General features: G+C 34.7%; 1 protein-coding gene across 1 annotated transcript in view; it reads left to right on the forward strand.

The window, feature by feature from the left end:
• Positions 1–22,616, forward strand: part of SYNE1 (spectrin repeat containing nuclear envelope protein 1) — a 552,931-nt gene that overhangs the window by 498,603 nt on the left and 31,712 nt on the right. Inside the window, exons 130-132 of the mRNA XM_027857999.1 lie at positions 8,447–8,609; positions 18,829–19,016; positions 19,898–20,048. Coding sequence (XP_027713800.1) covers positions 8,447–8,609; positions 18,829–19,016; positions 19,898–20,048 — 502 coding nt within the window. The remainder of the gene's footprint in view (positions 1–8,446; positions 8,610–18,828; positions 19,017–19,897; positions 20,049–22,616) is intronic.

Genomic DNA, 22,616 nt, shown 5'->3' on the forward strand with positions numbered 1-22,616 from the left:
TTTCCATTTCATATAAACTGAGGCATAGAAAGATTAGATGGTTTGTCCATGATCACATGGCTAATAAAGTGGCAGTGTGATAAGGAGGGAAATCCATTTTATTTGGAGTCAAAGAACCTGTTTATTCTACAATTTTCTTATCTGTAAATTAAGAGGGTTATACTCATTGACATTTAGGATCTTCTCTAGCTTTTATACTGTGATCCCAAGTGGCAAAAACTGCAATTCAGGTACCCTGATGCTAAAATCATTATTTTTTTCTACTTTCCCTTACTTCCCTACATAGACTTTTGAGACGATGTACCAGTAGGGTGAAATCATTTTGCTAATGATGAAAATAAGAAAAAACAATAATGACCAAAAAAACCCCAAACTCTTCAGTTTTAAAATTAATGGCCATTTTTTGTCAGGAAGAACTTTTAAAGAAACTACTTTACAAAGAAAGTAAGTGATTAAATGTTATAGAAAATCAGATTTCTGCTCAAAAGAAAAAAAAAGATTTCAGGACAAGATGGAGTGGGCTGCCAAGCAAGGTGGCATCACTTGTGAATCTTCAAGCGGAGGTATCATGACTATTTATGGGCATCTAGGTGGTGCAGTAGATAAAGTACTGGATCTGGAGGCAGGAAGATGAGTCTTCCTGAGTTTAAATCCAGCCTCAGACACTTGTGTGTGACCCTTTCCAAGTCACTTAACCCCATTTGCCTCAGTTTCCTCATCTGTCAAATGAACTGGGGAAGAAAAATGGCAAACTATTCCAATATCTTTGCTAAGAAAACCCAAAATGGGGTCACAAAGAGTCTGACATGACTGAAACAACCAAACAAAACAACAAATCGTGACTACTTGTCAAAAATTCAAGAAAAAATATATCAGAATAAGTGACTTCTGGAAACCACTTTCAAAGCTGAGATCCTGTGATTTTTGAAATAATTAAATTTTGAAATTCTTTTGAAGCTAGTATTAGTTAAAAATGGAAACTTTTAAATCCAAAAAAAGGGGAATAAAATAAATAAATGGATGGATGGATTTTTAAAATTGGAAAGTGCAAAGGAAAGTAATAAAATCCATCAAAACAGAAATTAAAAAAAATAAATCTGTCTTGGACATCCACTTTAAACCAAGCCAGTATGTGAAATTCTAGTTTTCTGTAAAGAAATTAGAAATCCTCTTCCATGCTGTGAAAAATAATTCACAATAGAATTCCTTTACATAACAATTTCTCCTAGTGAATTAAAGAATTATTTGGTTTGCATGTAACTTTTCAGGAAAATATTCATTGCACAAAGAGAGTATTCTCTATAATTCTGTGTATTTACTAAGCACATTTCCTCCTAAAAACTCTCTTTATTTCAGAGAAATCTAAAGAAGTTTATATATGTCATTTTCATTTAGGTCTCACTTTTCTCAATGACCCTATGTTTCAGAATTTCTCACAGTGTTAATCACTAGTGTCACTGAGTAAATAATTTGACTGACTGATTGATTAAGCAAATTTAAATCAGGAGAGGTTGTTAGTTTTGCCTTAGAGTTCTCAAGCCAGGGCTGTAAGATCATTATTAAGGTACATCCCTTCCTGCCCACCTTATCCCTTTTTCAGCTTCCTTTTGTTGTCTTCTCCTCCTCGTTACTTTATAAGCTCCTTAAAGGCAATCACAGTCTTTGTTTTTTGTTTTTTGTTTTTTAATTTTGTATTTGTATTCCCAGTATTCAACACAGTGCCTGGCACTTACTAGGTATTTAATAAATGTTTATTTATTTATTGATTGATTGATTATAATCTATTTATTATAAATGTTCAGGTATAAGTGGAGGAGATGCTGACCATCTGCGTGAATTACTTAACCTCTCTAGGCTGTAGTTTCTTCATTAATAAAATAACAGAGTTGACATAGATGGCCTCCAAACTTCCTTCCGGCTCTAGAGTTATAATCCCATGATTAAATTGTTTGATCCCTTCCAAGTCCAATAATTTCCAAATCTTATTCTTTTGACTGGTCTTTCTCAGTTTAAGCAGCCAAAAAGCTTAAGATATTTTAAAAGAACAAGCAAAAATAAATCAGTATCTTTATTTTTATTCCTACATTCTTTTTAAGGCAGAGTTCTTGTGCTTTCCAATGTTTTCTCCCCACTCTCTTATCTTCCTGCTTCTTCCTCTTGTGACTTGGATCCCACACTCCTCCAGTGGTTTGCTAGTAAATGTTTAACTAGCCCTCCAGGAAAAAAAATTGCAAGACAATTTTTTTTAATTTAATCTGAATTATTAACATTTTCCCCACCACTTCTTTAAGTCTAGACTATCAACTAAACAATAAATCAAGCCCTGATTTTTAGGGTTTACCAATTTCCCAGTCACACCAAAGATTTAACAATCAGCTCAGCTCTGGAGAGCCTGTTGGAGCTGGCTCCCAGCCCCATCCCTTTTCACAGATGTTGTAAACAAGAGAGAAAAAAAGCAGAAACTACTTGTTGTCCACTCTATTTTCTTTTCTTACCCTCTGTGTATTTGGGTGGTTTCTCTTTTCAAAGAACTTTTCCGAATTTATAGAAAATATACAAAAAGTAAATTCCCGTGATAATCAAGGATCTACACATAGCCAGTTTATAAGCATTATCTTTTATATCTGTCTTTCCTTCGGGCCGTTAAGACTCCCACTGCTTGCAGATTACACTGAGCCTTTTTTTTTCTTACACTCATGGCCTACATTCCAGGAGATCAAGCCTGGCACATGTTGATGAATGTAAGTTTTATTTAGAAACATGACCACTTGTCACTGCTCAGTCTCATGTCATTAGACAGAAGCTACCACCATTTGTCTGCACTGAACATTTTGATACTTCTGTACATTTGCAAAGGAAAAAAAAAATCATACACGTGCAATCTCTATAGGCTTTTGGTCTGCATGGTGTTACTTTTGGCAGTGGAAGTTTTCATGGTGGTGTTTCAGGATTTGTGTACCGTGAGGATGGCAGAGGACAGCAGTGTGGATTCAGATCTCCCAGATTGTAACTGCGATGTCACAAGGCAGGAATCTACTTGAGTTTCTTTCATTGTGCATAGTTTTCATGGTTCTGTGTATAGTTTATAGGACACTAGCTAGACACTAGCATTGGTCCATAATTGTTTTATGCCAAGGTTTAATAGAAAATAATTGGTATGAGATTGCCACATAGATGTTATTCTGGAAAATAGATTTTTTAAAAGTTTATCCCTAATAGAAATGAAACTAAGTGAAAATGTTAATGGTTGTTATTATGACTGTTATTTCAGTTGTCTCATTAGTGTATGTGTCATGCGAGGGGTATGGTTATTGAAGAGAGGCTTGGACATGAAGCAAAGATTCAGAAAAATGCCCTAACAACCTATTTAAAGCATGGGGTTTTGATGAAAGTGAAATCCAACTTTACCCAAGTATAAGAGAATTTTTCCCACTATAAAATTCAGATCTAGTCATGTTTCCTGGTTATGAGAAGGGACTAGGAAAAATAACTGCTTGTTGGGGGGAGTTGTTTGTCTTACATCTTATATTTTTAATTAGTTCATTAAAGTTACAACTCATTAAACTAATATCCAGCTCTATGAACTGTAGTTTTTAAAAGTTTTTAATTAATCTGGGTTGAATAAATTATGTAAAGAATTAAATAATCATATAACATTGTACAAATGTTTATGATTTGTTCAAGCTCTTTGTTTTCAGTTTCTGTAAGAACCTTTTTTCTATTATAACGTGCCATCCCAAATTAGAAATTTCTAAATTTTAATATTAAATATAATGCAATGGTATTTGAATTTCCTATCTTTATTTATGAATTAAGGAAAAAAGCATACATATATATAACTTTCCTTTTCAAAATGATAAAATCTTAATAAGTTCAAAATTTTGTATTTAAGAAAAATGAACATTAAAAGCTAATGTGCACATTTTAAAATACAGACATGTTAGCAATTTAGAGAATTGTCTTCATAATAGTATTTTCCTTCCTAAGAGGTCAAGCCCCCAAGCTGTACTTGGGGCTATGAGAGGATAACTATAAGCAAGCTACAAGGGGCTTATGGGTTTATCAGACTTGCTAAATTTACTGAGCTGTAAGACATCTCTAAGTATCTATTTTGATTGTAATCCTGGATGCTACCACAAGCAATGTCCTCCAGACTTCTTAGTCTGATATATAGGTAAAGCACTTGATTTTTTTATAAAAGCATTTGCTTTATAAAAACATGACAAAATAAATGTGAGGTCTACCTTTATATTAAAAGTAACACCTTTTCTAGAATTAAAGGAGTATAAATTTGGAGGAAATTCGGTAAGATATTTTCTCCTAAAACTGAATGTATTAGACCATCAACAGTAACATAAGCTTAAATTGGGTGTAGAGAAAGAACCCCTTTAACACATATGTATGTATGTATGTATCTATGTATGTACATCATTCTTGTCTTCCCTGGACTCATGTTTGTTTTAAAAGGAGTTTGTCCCTAAAAGACCCTGTGAACAAGCGTTTCAGTACCATGATGCCTCTGACAACTTGCATGCTAACTGCACTGACAACAGCTTTTATGCAGAGCAGAGCTATCAAGAATCAGTATAATACTCCCTGTCCTCAAGAAGATTACATTCTATTTGAGCAATATGATTTCTCAGAGAAACAGATTCTTTGTACAACTGCATATAATTTATAATTTCTTTAATAGTTGGGGAGGCTGAGGAAATCATGTAAGAAGTTATTTCTGAGCTGTACTTTAAAGGAAGCTAGAGATTTTCCCATATAGGGGTAAGTGTCTTTGACATAAAGGGAGCACCTTTACAAAAACCATGGAAGCTAAAGATGTCCTGTTATATAAGGGCAACCAACCACCAGACCAGTTTGGTTGTTGTTCAGTTGTTTTCAGTCATGTCTGACTCTTCAAAACCCCATTTAGGGTTTTCTTGGCAAAGATACTGGAGTGGTTTTGCCATTTCCTTCTCCAGCTCATTTTACGGATGAGGCAACTGAGGCAAACAGAGAGAAGTGAGTTGATGAGGGTCTCACAGCTAGTAAGTGTCTGAGGCCAGATTTGAACCAAGGAGTCTTCCTGACTCTAGTCCCAACACTCTGTCCATTACGCCACCTAACTTCCCAGATCAGTTTTACTGAAATGGAAAATATGTGAACAGAAGTTATATTAAATAAGACTGGAAAGGTAGAGGAGAACCAATTTATGTAGGGCTTTAAATACTAGGTTAAGGATTTTATACTTTTGATCTTTGCAAATTTATTGTATTGTAAGTCAGAGCATATTAGAGTTTTTATAAAACCATACAGGTAACAAAAGTTATAATATCAGAGGTTTAGAGGTCATCAAGGCCACCCCCCCTCATTTTACAAATGACAAAGCTGATGCCCAAAGAGATTAAGAGACTTACCTTAGATCACACAGGTAGGAAGGAGTAATATGTGGTAGAGCTGAAATTTGAAACCATATCTTCTGATTTGGAATTTGATGCTCCTCACCATCAGAGTGGCACCTAATTACTTTTTCTTTAAATTACATCTATTGTGTTTTGCAGTTTTGTACCCACCAGGCATTCAAACTGAATTTCATCAATGATTGGCACCCAAGTGAAATTTCGAAACTGTGAGAAACATGAATGAGCTCTGTATGCAAATATATAAGAAGATTTTCAAGAAATAATGAAAAGACAAGCACTTGGGAGCAGGGCACAGTCTATGCTTTTAAAGCTGTTTAGGGAAGTCTCTCATGAATGAATCATGGTAACTCATGCTGCAAAGCTATGATTTCCATCCACTTCCTGGAAATATACTCTGCAGTGGATACTGACTGTACTCTGAAAAAATAAAATTGCATTTTTTATTTCAAAGTAAATCTCAACCCTTGCAAGTGGCCAAAAGCATAACAGACATTCATTTTTTTGTGTCCTTTGCTTTACTTGCAATAAATGTTCAGCAAATGTGCATTGAATGAATTAAGAAAAGAAATATAAACAAATCTGAATGGAAGCTTTTTCTTCATTTCCTATATTTATTAAAATTAAATTATACTTCAATGATATTTTTCAGTCAAAATAAAATTTGAATAATTATGAAATAAGCTGTTTCTGTGGAATGTATCTGAAGAAGAGAAAAAAAAAACATGTCTTCATTATTAAAATTGTCCAGTTATGTGTTTGGCAGCTGTAGTATTTATTATTGCCCCAATGAAATGGTTTACATTGGCACCTACAAAGTTCCCATCTTTGTTATTTCAAATCATATCTTAAGGATGAGATCATTGCTATCAGGTTAACTTCATTAGAGCATTCTGCAAATGCCACAGGCTCCATATATGAGAGTAACCTGGCCACATACTATATCCTGAACCTTGGCCAACTCTCCTGAAAACGTGTGCCTGAGGCCATCAAGGGGACCAGGCAAAAGTATGAATGGACTGCTACCACTTCTAGTGGGAAAGCAATTTAAAACACATGGCCTTATGAAGTGGGATCAGTGTCATTAGGTTTTTTTGTTTTTGTTTTTATTTTTTGACAAAGCACAGCACATTCAATAAAACAGGTTCCCAAAAACTGAGCCTTGAAAAGAAAACATTAGATCATGAAGTTAGTATATTTTCATGTAGTACTAGAATCAATTTGAATTGTAATAAAAATTTAATACTATGTTGAGTAATTGGTAGTAAATTTGAAATTTCAAAATATTTAGATTTTTACAGAATTACTATAATGTTTTCCAGGAAAAAAGACTAGCCCATAATCTGAGGTTTTTCAATATGTCTTTTTCTTAATTTATTCTTTTCTTTTAGATCTACGATTTCATTGTTAGAGGTAACTCCTTGTGGGAAAACTCTATACCAGAACAGATTCGCAACAGTTCTGTAACTTACAGTCACATTATCTATCAAAAGACAGGACTAGAAGTCAGGTCATTCTATCCCTTAAGACAGCTCTTACTCCACTATGCCACACATATTATTGTTTTATAACAACAAAATTGAGAACTACCACAAAACTAGAAAGTCTAAAAAGATTACCTTTACTTTTTGGCAGATCAGCACTATCACAGAGCTCCCATTTTTTTAGTGGCAATTTTTTTTTGTTGTTTTTACTCCGAAGCCCTATGGTTAACGTGGAAGATGGAGGTTACTTACCAAACAAGCACAGTAAGGTAGCTTGCCTGGCAATCAGGTCCACGAATGACTGCTGTGACTATGCTCTGCTTACATTTCTGGCAGCAAAAAGTCTGGAATGTACTATGACTGGAAGTTGTCACCATATTATCCTTCCTATACTATGCCCCCATTTCAAGTAAAAGCTGAGGTGCACTACATGTTAGAAAGACACCTGCTGCCCTTGAAATATTAGGGAGGGTAATGATGATTTGACTTCTAGTGAGACTTCACAAAACACTGGTTGAGGACTCTTAGTTTCAAAAATTCCAGTTATCAGCCTCTAAAAAATGCTCCATTCCTGACATGGTGCAGTGCTCACCACATGGATGGTATGCTTATTTTTTTAAATCTCTTTCTTATATTCAGGAAATGAGTGAAAAAAGACCTTAAGTCTCTTTTTTTTCACACAAGTGTTAGATGCCTATGTTATATTTGATCAAAAGATAAACAGATCTGGAGTCAACTTTTGCAAATTTAAAGAAAATTTATAGAGCTGGCCTCTTTCCTTGAGATATTATATCAAATGGCCTGATTACTTTTTAGCATGTGACCTAGAGCAAAAAACTTAACCTCTCTAAGCTTGTGAAGATCAAATGTGAGAAATTGTATATAAAATGCTTTGTAAATCAAGTAATATTATATAGATGAAACTATATTATTAGTATTGAGAAGCTTCACACAGAAAAAAAAAAAAAAACTTTTGGTCCCAGATTCATCTCTAAGAACAGTGCTAAAAGTGACTTAATGGAAGTAGATGGAATGACATATTATGTGATATTTGAATTTAAAAAGTACATCAGTCAAATACTTGACAAATGTTCAACCAGAATGGTGTATTGTTTGACAGTGGTGCATTACATTTATTTTGTTCCCTAAAATGAGCTTTTCAATCTTGATGTTTGCTTGCTGAGACCTATCCCGCTAAATTACAATTTCTGGTTTAGGACTAGTTGTATTATAATATGTGAAGTGGTATATGAATATTTAATCCTGTTTTGCGACACTCAGGTATGAGTATCAAAATGTGGTCTACCATGTATCATAGGTATAATGCAGTTACTATGTTCTCTTTGGATTTAGGCATAATTTCGCTTTGAAATTTGCATGTCAGGGAGAGGATAGAGTGGGTGAGAGAGCCAAATGTTGATGCAACAAACAACTTCAAATGATCAGACATCGCTTAGTTAACATAAAGTAACAAGGTTGCTTCTGGTTATGTGAAAGTGTTGTCTAAATAGAGCTCTTCAATGAATTCCAGTCCCTTGGTTTCTCTTCTAACAGGGTGAAAAAGCTCAAGGAGACCCTGGTGGCTGTGCAGCAGCTGGATAAGAACATGAGCAGCCTCAGATCCTGGCTTGCACACATCGAATCGGAGTTAGCTAAGCCCATCGTCTATGACTCCTGTGACTCTGAGGAGATACAGAAGAAGCTTAATGAACAGCAGGTAAAACTTAAAAAAAAAATAAGGGAACAAAGAAGAGTTTTGTCTTGTTTGTTTTGTTTTGCTTTTTAATTCTGAAATGGTCCACTTCCTGGCAGTGAGGTATGATAGTAGAGAAAACACAGCAAAGTGAGTGCCTGGGCAAACAGCCTTCATGCCATTACAGAGCATAGAAGGTGTTGTAAGACAGAAGGCACTTAGAGTATCATTGGCTAATTTCAATTGTCTTTGTCACTGGAGATACACAGGGCAGCCCATTGAATTCTTCTCCAGTGGATGGTAAGGCATATCTGCCATGAGCCATGCAAAAGGATATTTGTTTTATTTGTTTGTTTTTGCATCCCCTTCTCACATCTAAAAACTTAAAAAGCAGTCTTTTATTCCTTGCAAGGTTTTGAGAAAACTTTTTTAAAAAATCATGTTCTGAGGTTTTCATACTTGTAGTTCTTAAAAGTGAATTTGATTATTGCAAGAATTTTTGCATGAACTGTATTTAAGCTACCAGGTACTTTCTTGAAGGTAGCATTGCATAATGGAAAGGGCGCTGGACTTGGAGATAGGAAGACCTAGTTTCAAACTCCGCCTTAGATACTTACCAACTATATGACCTTGGGCAAGTCACTCAACTCAGGTTGTTTTTGTTTTTCCACATAAAATGAGAGGGTTAGATTCAATGTTTCTTCCAGCTCTAATTCTGATTCTACAATTTTATAACATGCTACTAATATGCACATAGCAAATCTGACATTTAGCACTGAAATATAAGGTTGAATCATGCAGAGATTAAAAGATGATAAAACTGATTTTCAGTGTTATATAATAGAAGTTTCTTTCATATTTTATGAAAGATATGTGTATATCAAGTAAATCTTGACATCCTGTTACTCATTTGTCTTTATATCTAATATTTAAACATAGGTTTCAAATGATAACCTTTACCAAATACTTTACCAGATAACTTTACCAGAAATATCATATCTACCACAGTACCACTCAAGTCAGTCAGTCAGCATGCATTTATTAAGTGCGTAGTGCTAAGTGCTGAGGATACAAAGTCAGACAAAAGATAGGCCTCTCTCAAGAAACTCACATTGTAATGGAAGACTACTCACGCCAAGTGTACTAAATCATTGGATTCATCCCATTGGATTAGTTAATCAATGCTAGAAAATATCACAATTAGAAATCAGCTGGCTGACCAGTTTGCATACATTAGAGAATGCCTGAAGACACTATACAATTCTCCTCATTGAATTTTGAGTAAATAGTTACAAAAGAGACATTTGAAATGAGACAGAAAAGATAGGAATGAATCAGATTGTGGAAGGCTTTATATTCAAGCAGAAATATTACATTTAATTCTAGTGACAATAGGAAATCACTGAAGATTTTTGAGTAGCACAGTGATGTGGTCAGATTTGTATTTTAAAATTATCAATCCCACAACTATGTGGAGTCTTTATTGGAAAAGAAAGAGATTCAGAAGCAGAGAGGTCATTAGAACACTATTGTAAGTACAGGCAAAAGACAATGGATGAGATAATCCATACATCCTTCCTTAGTTCCTTCCTTCCTTTGTCCCTTCCCTCCTTCTTTCCTCCCTCCCTTTAATTTCCTTTGGCAAAAGTACACACACAGAAACACACAAAATCAGAAGGTTTCACATTATTTTATTTAAAAGGGCACTGGCTACCTATAGATTCTATATGAGCCTTCAAACCATTAGTGTTGATCTCTTCAGTCAGATTTACCTTTGCAAATTCTAGTGGATATTCCATGCAATGATGTCTATCTATAGTAGGACTTAAAATGCCACCACAGTGTAGTAAATTCAATAACTTTGAAACTGAGTTCATACATTATCATAATTATTATTATAATTCCCTTCATAATCTCTTCATGTTTGAAATTAACCAGAAAATTCAGGATTTGAGGCACCCTTGTTATGGGGTTATATAATGGAGGGGAGCAGGGTAAGACTTGTCACTGAAAGCCTAGTCCTTAGCGCTTACCCAGTATTATCTGTTAGCTGCCAAGCGACATGAAGGCTTGGCCATCCTGCTTCCACAAATGATATTAGAGAGTGGTTTTAACAATTTACTTTAGAGCATGTGCAATCATTCTCTAAGCTTCCCAGGTGGTGACAAAAAGTCATTTATTTGGCTGCTGAGCCAAAAGTGGGGGTGCATACAAAGACACAAAGACATGAAATCTCTCTTTTTCTCCCAACAGTTTTTGAACAAGGCTCTGTGTGTGACTCATAGGCTCTGGGCCCGCTCTCCTAACTCACAAACCCCAACAGGTCTAATCTCCAGAGTTTATGTAGTTATACTTCATCTTATAGTTAAAGGAATAATTGATGGGTTAGGCGTATCTTTCTAGTCATATAATTCATGAGCCCCCATCCTATGTGTTCTTCCTAATGCCAATAAACCTGGGAATGTTTAATCTAGAGAAGTAAAGATTGATGGGGGACGTAATAGCTATGTTCAAATATTTGAAAGATTGTCATATAAATGAGACATTAGACTTGTTTCATTTGATACCCAGTATACACACACACTCCATCTCACTCCCCCAAACCCTCATAGAACCATGAGCTATGGGAGGAAGATGTAAAAGTAAAGTTAGGCTCCATGTGAGTAAACATTTTTTAGAAAATTTAAGTAAAAAAAAACCTCCCTTTTAGAGCTGTCCAAAAGCACTTGAGGCAGGGGCAGCTAGATGTCACACTGGATACTGCACCAGTCTTGGAGTCAGGAGGACCTGAGTTCAAATTTGACCTCAGACACATTACACTTACTAGCTGTGCGACTCTAGGCAAGTCACTTAACCCCAATTGCCTCACCAAAACACACACACACACACACACACACACGTACACATGTGCCTGAGGCTCCCTTGGGTGTTATTAGTTTATTTTCAGAGACTAGATTTATACTCAGGTCTTCCTAGCTTCAAGACTAACTCTCTCTCCACTATTCCACAGCTGCTTCAGGGTCAATGCTTTTTTTAAAAGACTATAAAAGGAAATTTTAAATAATAATGGGTTGTTGCAAAACATCTTTAATAATGATATCCTTTAGCATGTAATATAAAAATTTAAATCTTCCTGTTAGCAAATGAGATGGTATAATTTATTCTTGATTATGCATACATATGTGTATGCTGAGATTTCTCTGTTATAACCATGACTATTATTCATTTTATAGGAATATTTTTAAACTAATTCAACAACACTAATTTATGTGTCAAGGAAATGCTAAAGCTAGTCATACTTTCTCAAAGACATATTATAAATATTTGAAATAATTTAATAAACAACCCCATGCTTACAGGAAACTAATTGATGCATAGCATGCTCAGAATTTTAATTAGATTTTTCTTATTTTGTTAATTATAGCATTAGTGTGCTTACATAGTTATTCTGATTCCACTATTATTGAAGATAATTTTTTCCAATTAAACAAATTTAAATAGTTTATGAATGTAAAGTTTTGTGCCATGTACATCACAGGCATTTAATAAGTATTTGTTGATTTGATACTAATTTTTTTTCTTCTTAATTTCATATGAAATTTTGGTAATATTGGGAAATTTCATTGGGCCTATTCAAAGTCTAGGTCTTTTTTCCTAAATCAACACAAAAGAAAAAGAATGATCTGAAAGAGAAATGTCAGAAAATTAATTGCCCAAGGACTTTTTCCCAAAGTAAAGATAGATTTTTTGGGTGTTTGGATTCTTATAAATTTATGTCAAAAGTAAAATAGTCAATTAGAAATATTTACTAATGAAGAGTATATCACTTTGAAAGACCATCTCTGTTACAATTTCCCTCTCTGTGCTTTGAAATAATTGTTTATCATTTAATTGCTTTGTTTGATGTAATTAGAATGGTACTGATAAATTATTCTTATTAGTGTCAATAAAAGAAAAAGTTCCTGACACATTATATTAGCTGTAAGATTATAGATGTTATAATATTCTTAGCACATTTAGAGTGTCGAAGAACAAAAAGACTTTGCCAAAGTTGTAGCCTTCACCTTGTCTAGCTAGGACTTACCAAAGGACCATAGAAGAATTTATTCTATTGTTATTATATCTGTAGATACAAATATTCTAAAGGATAATTTGTAAATTTCATTGATTTTAACAGGCACTTATTAAAACAAGACAAAGTATGTCTATATAAAATAATAATAATAGCTAATCTTTACATAGTGCTTTAAAGTTTGCAATGCACTTTACACTTATTTCACTTAATCCTCCCAACTCTGTGAGATTGGTGCCATTATTATTCCCATTTTATAGATAGAGAAATTGAAGCTGAGAGTGTTTAAATGACTTGCCCAGTATCACACCACTAGTAAGTATCTACAGCAAGATTGAGATTCAAGTCTTCCTAACTCCATGTTCAGCACTGTATTTATTATACCACCTAGCTGCTTCATAGGATTTGGAACAAGAAAAGACTTTTATCTATCTATTTATCTATCTATCTATCTATCTATCTATCTATCTCTCTATCTATCTATCTATCTATATTTATATCTATATATATGTATATATAGATATAGATATATTAGTTTGGAAACTGAGGCCTGAGATTAAATGAATTGTCCAAACCGAGGTTGCTCAGTAAAGTCACACATTAGACTTTTTTAAACTCGGAGTACTATTATTTGGGTTGAGCTGAACATTAGATGCTGATGAAGACACTTCAGAGCTCAGTAGTTTCCCTCTTAACCTTTGGAAAAGGCAGTAGTAATTCAAAAGATGGAGACTATACTGAAACAGGACTGTTATAGTAGGGTATCTATGTGATCAGATCAGTTTCATGTTCACAACAATTCTACCTATAATGTTACAACATTGGAAGGTAATCAAATCACTCAACAAGACCAAATTTTGCAAATAGGACCACAACTGTCTGTTTCATTCTCGTGTTATGGTGGGAGAATTATATTGATCATACTTCTTTCTTCACCCAACTAATTGATGTTCCAACTATTCCATTAAGCTATAATGGAGAAAATTCATCTTACAAATGATGCACGATTTCTTTTTTTCTACATACGCATTACTGAAACTCTCTAAAATACTGATTATTGGGAAAGAATATATTTGGAAGAATTGATACAAATGCCTTAGCTGAGTCTCAGTTTCCTCATCTGTCGAATGAAAATATTTAGCCCTTTAAGGTTTTCATAGCACTTTGCTCAAAATAGTACTATGAAATATGTAGTTACAAGTATTTCTATCCCCCTTTTGCAGTTGGGGAGGCTGAGGCCTAGGAGATTAAATGATATGTCTGTGGATACACAGTTCATAAATTTCAGAGGTCTAACTTAAACTGATGTCTTCTGACCCCTATAATGGATGTCAAGTTTAGTCATCTTTCTACTATGCATACATCATGGAGATGTATTGGAAAAGTGCTTAACCCATTATACAAATGAATTGCTATTATTCATATGTCTCTATCACTTAAAATTCTATCTTATAGTTTGTATCGTGTCCCCCAATGAATCATTAAGCTCCTCAAAATCAGGGATTGTCTTACCTAAAATTCATGACTATCCCAACATTGCACAATGTTCTGTACACAATGTTTCATCGGTAGATGCTCATTGAACCTGTTGATTTTATTGAAATCCTCCCAATATGTGATTGAGATGTTTTATAATGACTCACTAGATTAAAAATGACATTTTTATTGTCATGGAACTATCATGTATTAATATGTTGAAAGTGTCTATAGGAAGAACATAATTGAAAAATGAATAATAATGATGTGAATGAATGAGAAAGAAGGGAAATGCCTTGGTTTGGAGTCAGCTGCCTAAAATTTAGGGATCCAAACCATTTTTCATGTTGTCTCCGATCTCCTGAGTCCTAATTTTAGCGCAAAATGACTTGTACAATCATCTTCCCCCCCCAAAAAAAGTGGGGGGGGGCGGGGAAAGCTTCATGTTCCGGCCAAGAGAATACATTAATAATTTTCTTGTCTGAGAGTCAGGGTTAGAGTTCATGCTCTCTTTACTCAGGCAGCCCAATGACTAGAAATATATTTATTTAGTCTTTTTTTTTGTTTTCTTTGCCAAAAAAATAATTGTTACATTAGAAGGGACAAAACAAAAATGACTAACGGAGTTGATGCCCACAGTATATAAACAGAAAGAAAGAAATTCCTTAACCACACTTGATGAATGCATTTCTCCTGGCCCTGAAAACTATATCCTTAGGTCCTGAAAGAACTGGCAGATGTGATTACTGAGCCACTGTAGGTGATATTTGAAAAATCATGGAAAATGAGAGAGATATTTCAAGATTGGAGAAGGGGAAATGTACTGATTTTCAAAAAAAAAATGGACAAAAGCAGAATTTGCACATTGTAGGGACTTGAATTTTGTTCTTCAGGAAATTTTAGCATTAATCATTTAAGAAATAGCAGACATCTAAAAAGGGAAGCAGTGATTACAAAAACCATCAAAATTCATCAAAAATAGGTCATGCCAAATATTAACCTCATTTCCTTTTTCCACAAGATTACAAAACTCAAAGATGAAGAGAATTCTGTAGATGTAGTTAATCTAGATTCTGGCAAAGTCTTTGATAAAGTATCTTATATTATTCCCAGAGAGAAGATGAATAGATATGGATAATACAATCAGATTGACTGCAAACTGCTTGAATGGATAGACCCAAAGATAGTTGTTGATTATGTAATTCATCATGTTAGCAGTTTTCCAGTAGAGTACCACAGGGATCCATTTTTGGCATTATGCTGTTGACAATTTTTATCAAGAACTTGGATAAAAGCAAAAATGTCATACTCATCAAATTTGCCAATGACACAAAGCTGGGTGGGATAGATAATACAGTATATCAAAGCCTCAGAATCCAAATGGAATCTAATAAGATTATAAATTCAGTAGAGATGGATGTAAAGTTGTTTAATTGGGCACAAAAAATCAATTTCACAAGTTTGAGATTAATGAGTCATGGTTAGGCAGCAGTTCTGAAAATAATTTGGACGTTTTAGCGAGCTGCAAGCTCAATGCGAGTCAGCAGTACGCTGTGGCAACTAAAAAAAACTAATGCTGTCCTGATCTTATGGGAGGAGGGGAATGAGAGTCCCACTCTCCTCTGCCCCTAGCAGAGTATTATCTCACCTGTAGCACTGGGCTCAGTTCAGAGTGCCATGATTAACAAAGGATATTGATAAGCTACAAAGTGTCACAAGGAGGGCAAAGAGATGAATGAAGTTCAGGTCAAATGGGGATTAGTTAAAGGAAGTGGGCATGTTTAGCTTGGAGAAGATTCAAGGCAGGCAATGCGATCACTGTTTTAAGATTGACATATATAGCAGGGATTAGATTTTTTTTTTTTTTTTTTGGTTTGGCTCCAAAAGGCAGAACCAAAAGCATGGGAGGGTGCAAAGAAGCCAATTTAGGCTCAATTCCAGGAAAAAAAAAACTTCCAAACAATCAGAGCTGCCTGAAAGTGGAACACATTATCTCAATATGTCATAGGTTTCCTCTCCTGGGAGGGCTTTAAACAGGCTAGACAACCACTGACTGGGTGTGTCACAATATAGGGATTCCTATGAATTAGACTAAAGGACAACTGAGGTCGTTTCTAACTCTCAAATTATGTGATTCTGTGAAGATCATTATATAAATAAATGCCTGGAAGGTATGTCTTCGTATTTAGTATATCATGGTATTTTCTTGGTATTTGATATTTCATTATACTTTAATTCCATCCAAATCAAGCTTTTCACATGAAAGAACATTTTTAGGGAAATTATGTGCAAGAGAAAAAATAAGACAACATTCAGTCTGATGCTACTATAAAACAAATATAAAATTTAAATTGTTTCAATTTAAGTAGCTGACTAAAAAGTACATAGTTTCCTTTATTATCTTTATTAGTCTAGTAGAGGGTGGCAAGGCTATTTCCTAGTGAAAGCCATTATTGTGACATAGATAGTTGATTCTAGAAAATCTAGGGCAATTCAGAAATTGTGCCTTTGGGTACATGAAGATTTCTACACCTTTATTACTGTAGTAAATCTATCTAGCATAGTATACTACATTTTTTAACCAAAATCGTGATTTTATTAGAATGGGAAATTCCTGGAGAGACTTTCTCTACCCACACATGCTCATAGAAGCACTGCAACTTATAATTCTAGAAGGTTCCCCAAGGGGTTAAGTAACTTGATCATGGTCACACAGCCAGCATGTGTCAGAAAAGAGATTTGAACCTATGTCCTTCTAACTCCAAAACCAGTTCTTAAAACATTAGGCCATGCTGTCTCTTGTTGGGCTCCATGGGGGTATTCTAAACAATAAATGGAATAGCAGAGTTGAACTAGATATAGTTGTTTAAAATACTCTGGTTCCCATTCTATATGTAAATGTAATCATAAAAGAGTAATTATGAAAAACTTCTATAGGTAAGCCATTGCAATAAAGAATCAACACATTGTCAACCAGAAGGCCAGGACAGTGAAGCATCTTTCCTCTCCTTCTACGTTTTCTCTAACCCTTTCTTAGGACAAAGTTTGGATGAGCAACCAGGCTGAGGATGGGACCTCTTACAGTTCTTTTGGCTTCTGGTTAAAGCCAGACTTGGGGGCACATCTGATTGCTTAATGCAGATACAAGCTGCTAACTCCTCTATCACTAGTCCAGAGGTCCATAGGACTTAGATTATAGTTATTCTGACTGATTTTACTATAAATTGCAATTATTTGCCTTTTAATCATGCTGGTTTGTCTAATGTAGTCAAAATATCTATATATTTAGTACAGTTCTTAACCTAGCATCTGTGAACATTTTATTAAAATATTTTCATGGTAATATTTCACTATAGTTTGTTTTATTTTTAATCCTATATATTTAATTCTATACATTTAAAACATTATTCTGAGGAGCCCATAGGTCACACCCCACTGAAAAGCAATTCATGACACAAAAGTGGTTAAGATCCTCTGCTATCTGTCTATCTATCCATCTATCCATCCATCCATTTATCTGTCTGTCCATCATATTCCATTGCTTTTATCTGTACATATATGTTTGTTATGTGGTACTGTTTATTTTTCATCTAGCTATCTTTGAGTGAATGAATGAAAAAGTATCTGTTAAGCATATACTATTTGTCAAACATAATGCTAAGTGCTAGGTCTACAAATAAGAAAGCAAACTCTTTCCTCTTAAAGAGTTCATACTCTAATTACAGGAGACAATACATACAGGTGGATTCAGCTTCAGGGTAGATGGCTATCTATTCTATCTCTAAAAGTTATTTAAACCTTTAAAAAATGATATATGTGAATATTTTTGTTGCTGAGTCATTTCAGTTGTATCTGACTCACCATGACTTCATTTGGGGTTTTCTTGGCATAGATACTGGAGTGGTTTGCCATTTCCTTCTCCAGCTCATTTTACACATGAGGAAACTGAGGCAAAGAGGATTAAGTGATTTGCCCAGAGTCACGCAGCTAGTAAGTGTCTGAGGCCAGATTTGAACTCAGGAAGATGAGTCTTCCTGACTCCAGGCCCAGCACTCTATCCACAATACAATGAATATCAGGCTCATATATGAATGTAGATATACACACACATATACATTTATCTTTGCATATACATATCTATGTATGTATGTATTTATATATATAGTAGAAATGACTACTCAGAAATTCTTCTCTCAACTATATGCAGGTCTCTAAAATACCAAGTATCTACTGGAAATGAACATAGTTTAGTCTACGTATACACACATAGATCATTCTTAAAGGTTTAATTAGTTTAGGAAAGTCTGTCCCTGGTATATCCTCGCCTTGTAACTTACCTGGATCTATTAATTGAGTTCTGAAAATGGATTGTAGGGTCTTTAATATCATGAACTACATTCCCAGTTTAAAAAGTACTTTCCTCAATAATACAGTAAAGTAAGTATTACAAGCTCAGTGTTTTTTCTCTTGCTCCTCTGTAGCTTTCAAAGTGCCAGCTCTCAACCCCCTAGTTCTTATTCCTAGGACCCACATAAAATTTCCAAAGGAAAAGATTCATTCTTTATCAGTCATCAAATAAAATCTACAGGGAGCTGTTGAATGTTCATTATGTAAAAAGCACCAAGTTTTATGAGTTGCCTCATTTGCATGCATGTCCTTTGATTTCTGACTGAAGCATGATGTATTCACCTATAGGAACTTCAAAGAGACATAGAGAAACACAGCACTGGTGTTGCATCAGTACTGAATCTGTGTGAGGTACTTCTCCATGACTGTGATGCGTGTGCTACTGAAACAGAATGTGACTCCATTCAGCAGGCCACACGAAACCTAGACAGACGATGGAGAAATATCTGTGCGATGTCTATGGAAAGAAGACTCAAGTAAGCAGGCTGTCTTAACTGTTTACAAAAGAGAACACCCTCCCCCCAATCCCCTCAACCCCCCCCACATGTTATTTGGCATAAAAATGGGTCACTATTCCCTAGTGCTTGCAAAGCTAGAAAATATTTTTGATACCTCAATTTTCCATAGCCTAGCCTGGGGCTGATAGTAATATGAGCGTGCAGAAAGGAACATAACCTTAACAAGCCAAGTTATTACTTCCTTAACTAGATCACTTACATTTGGAAAAATGTGACTTTGCCAAAAGGTCTTTGCTAAAAAGGAACATTCATTTTTACAATGAAAATCTAACAAATCGAAGATGATTTATCTCCCAGCTCTTGAAAGTTTAAAGTACTGAAAAACATCAAGGTGTTAGGTAGAGTAGAATGACTTTAAACCCCAGTTTCAATGCTTTCTGGTCAGCTTTGCCCAGGAAAAATGATCATTCAGTTGCAAAAACATCCATTTTGTGGGGGTGACCCTGATCTTATGTTAGACTGCAGTTCTCAAACCTTACTTTTATTTTATTAGAATATTGGCATAATTGTAGACTATAAACATAGGGTTGCATTTATAAACCTCTTTTATACAGACTCAGTGGGGCTCATGTTTCTTGCTTACAGTATTCTGTTCTACAAATTCCAAGTCCAGGGCTTCAGGACATAGAAAAAAAACACAGCTGTTTTATTTTAGCTTGAGCAGTTGTCTGTTTTCACCCTGGTCAAATTTGGGGTAAGGCATAGTTATTGTTTGGCACAACAGTTGCTTATTTGGTCCCTCTCAGTCCTGTGGCTGTTGTCTTGCTTCCAAGCAGCACTCTTGTGTGTAAACAGTCTTCAACAATTAAACTCTGATACTTTTTTTTTTTTGATCACAGAATTGAAGAGACCTGGCGATTGTGGCAAAAGTTTCTGGATGACTATTCACGCTTTGAAGACTGGCTAAAGCTTTCTGAGAAGACTGCTGCCTTTCCCAGCTCTTCTGGGGTGCTATATACAGTTGCTAAGGAAGAGCTCAAGAAATTCGAGGTGACTTACAAAGTTTGAAATTCAATATCTACTTATCCGGTTACAGCAGCCAACTGGTTGCCTCTCTGTTCCAGGGCAGAAACTGCTCACTAAATGCATTCTCAGATCATACAACTGAGTTGGTAATTAGACAGCTATCATCTATACTATTTTACAGTCTTGTGTGTATGACAATCACTTTTTTTTATTAAAAATCATAAAAGTTCGTAAATAAGTTGGTTGGTCTAGTCATCAGGCATCAGAATTGTGATGTTTCACTTAAGCATTTGGTTAAGGGAGAGATTTTAAAAGCATCAGCAAGCATGGATACACATAAACAAGCGAGGCTCCATGTTCTATCTGAAAATACTCCCTCATCATTTTTCTTTTCTAAGAAACTTTTTGGCACCATAAAGAAATCACAAATAAAATCCCCTATTTAATTGTAGCTGATATATTTAAACTTTTTTTAAAGTTTTTAAAGATGAACAGGGTTTTTTCCCCCTTATTTTCAATCAAACATTTTAGCCATGATCCACTTAGTATAATAAAAATTGGGTTGTATTTGGCATTTGTTTGATTAAAGTTAGGGTGAAGATGAAAAAACAATGGTAGAATAATAATTTATTAAGAATGGAGTCATTCAATAATTTGTTCCAGGTCTGCTGCCAGTTCTCAAACCTCTGTCCATTCCATCAGTTGCTATTTAATGAAACATTCATTTCCCAGACCTTCAGCTGTCTCCCATTTTCACAGCTGAACATTATTTATTTCAATTTGATGTGACTCCTCTCCCTTCATTTGATATTAATGGACAGATAGGAAGGAATAATTACTAATGAAAAATAAAAATAAAAAGCCTAGACCCTCAGCTAATTGTTTAAAGCATTTATCTTACTCAAGTCAGTTGCAATTGATGTTTATGAAAAAAAAAATAAAAAACCTGGACCCTCAGCTAATTGTTTAAAGCATTTATCTTACTCAAGTCAGTTGCAATTGAAATTTTTTGCTTTTGAATGCTCAAATACTAAAAAATTGGACCTCAAACCTAAACTCTGTTGCTTTCATTTCTCTGAATACTTATTGAATGTTTAGTATAGAGAGACATAAAGAATACACTTCCTTCCTTTGAGGAGCATATAATGTAATAGAGAAAAGGTAGTAGATATACACAGAAAGTCAGAAGAATGTACAAAAGGGAGGCATATAAACACCTAATGGAATGTGACACAAGTTTTATGTGGTCACAACCCACAGTTTAAGAAGCGCTGATAGGAATGGTGATTGGAAAACGTTTCTAAATCACAGAAAATTTGCTCTTCTACAAATCCTAATTCCTCTTAGAACCAAAAACTTTGAAAGTGATACCAAGCTCTTTAAGAGACTTTGTAACATCTCATGCAAACCCTGAGATTATTGTGAGATCTTACTATACAAAGGTACATTGCAGTCAGTTTGCATTCAGGGTAAAATCTTTTGTAGTTGTCTTATCCTAGTATAACAGTAATTTTAGATATGTTTTTATGCTATTTCTTGTTCCTTTTGTGACAACACATTATTCTGTGATTAGCTTAAATAAGTTAATATGCTTGAGCCCTGGAGCTTTTTTTTTTTTTTTTTTTGACAAAGCAAGGGGGTAAAGTGATTTTCCCAGGGTCACATACAGCTAGTAAGTGTGAAGTGACTGAAGGCAGATTTGAACTCAAGTCTTCCTGAGTCCAGGGCCAGTGCTTTGTCTAGCCACCCCTGGAGTTTTGTTTTGGTTTTTTTTAATTATCACTTTTGGGGGGGGGGCAGTTAGGCAGTGGGGTTAAGTGACTTGCCTAAGTCACACAGCTAGTAAGTGTTATGTGTCTGAGGCTGGATTTGAACTCTGGTCCTTCTGAATCCAGGGCCGGTGCTCTATCCACTGCACCACCTATCTGCCCCACTTTAGAGCTTTTCTTAAGCAAGATAAATAATTATAAAATTAAATAAACAACAAAAGGAAAGAAATAAATTTTTGTTGATGGAAAATGTGCAATAACATTTGTTAAGGGAAGTCAAGTATGTAGGAAGGTCCCGTGAGATGTGGAGGGTTGCCTACCCATAATATAGCATCGCTTCTTTCTTGAATAAATAAATATCTTTCTCTATTCAAGGGTATCAAATGCTACGTCCTCCTTCCTACTCTTTTGTAAGGGAGAAATATGAATCAATAAGGGATGGAAAATCAAGTACAGTAATCACACATGAAAGAGTAATAAGAGTCTCAAAGAAGTATAATTTTAGGGATAGAACCCTAAATGATGAAATACATTAATGGTGGCCATGAGATTCAAATGTACATGCTAATTAATTATTGAACTGTCTTCCTCTTGCCTGGTCAAGAAGGAACAAAAGTTATATGCTTTGGTTTCATGTTAAAATGCCATAAGCTGATCATTAAATTAATACCATAGACTACATTTTTAAAGGACAGATAGAATGTCTGATAGTGCATATTATGCAATATGTATAAGGATTCTTCAGACATAAGCTAGAATATAAAGTTATTCTAATTAAATGCCCATGGTTAAAAAAAATCACTGGATAGATTTAAATTTTATA

This window comes from Vombatus ursinus, unplaced genomic scaffold, assembly GCF_900497805.2.
Source record: "Vombatus ursinus unplaced genomic scaffold, bare-nosed wombat genome assembly UNPS02012602.1, whole genome shotgun sequence".
In the NCBI taxonomy this organism is placed as follows: Eukaryota; Metazoa; Chordata; class Mammalia; order Diprotodontia; family Vombatidae; genus Vombatus; species Vombatus ursinus.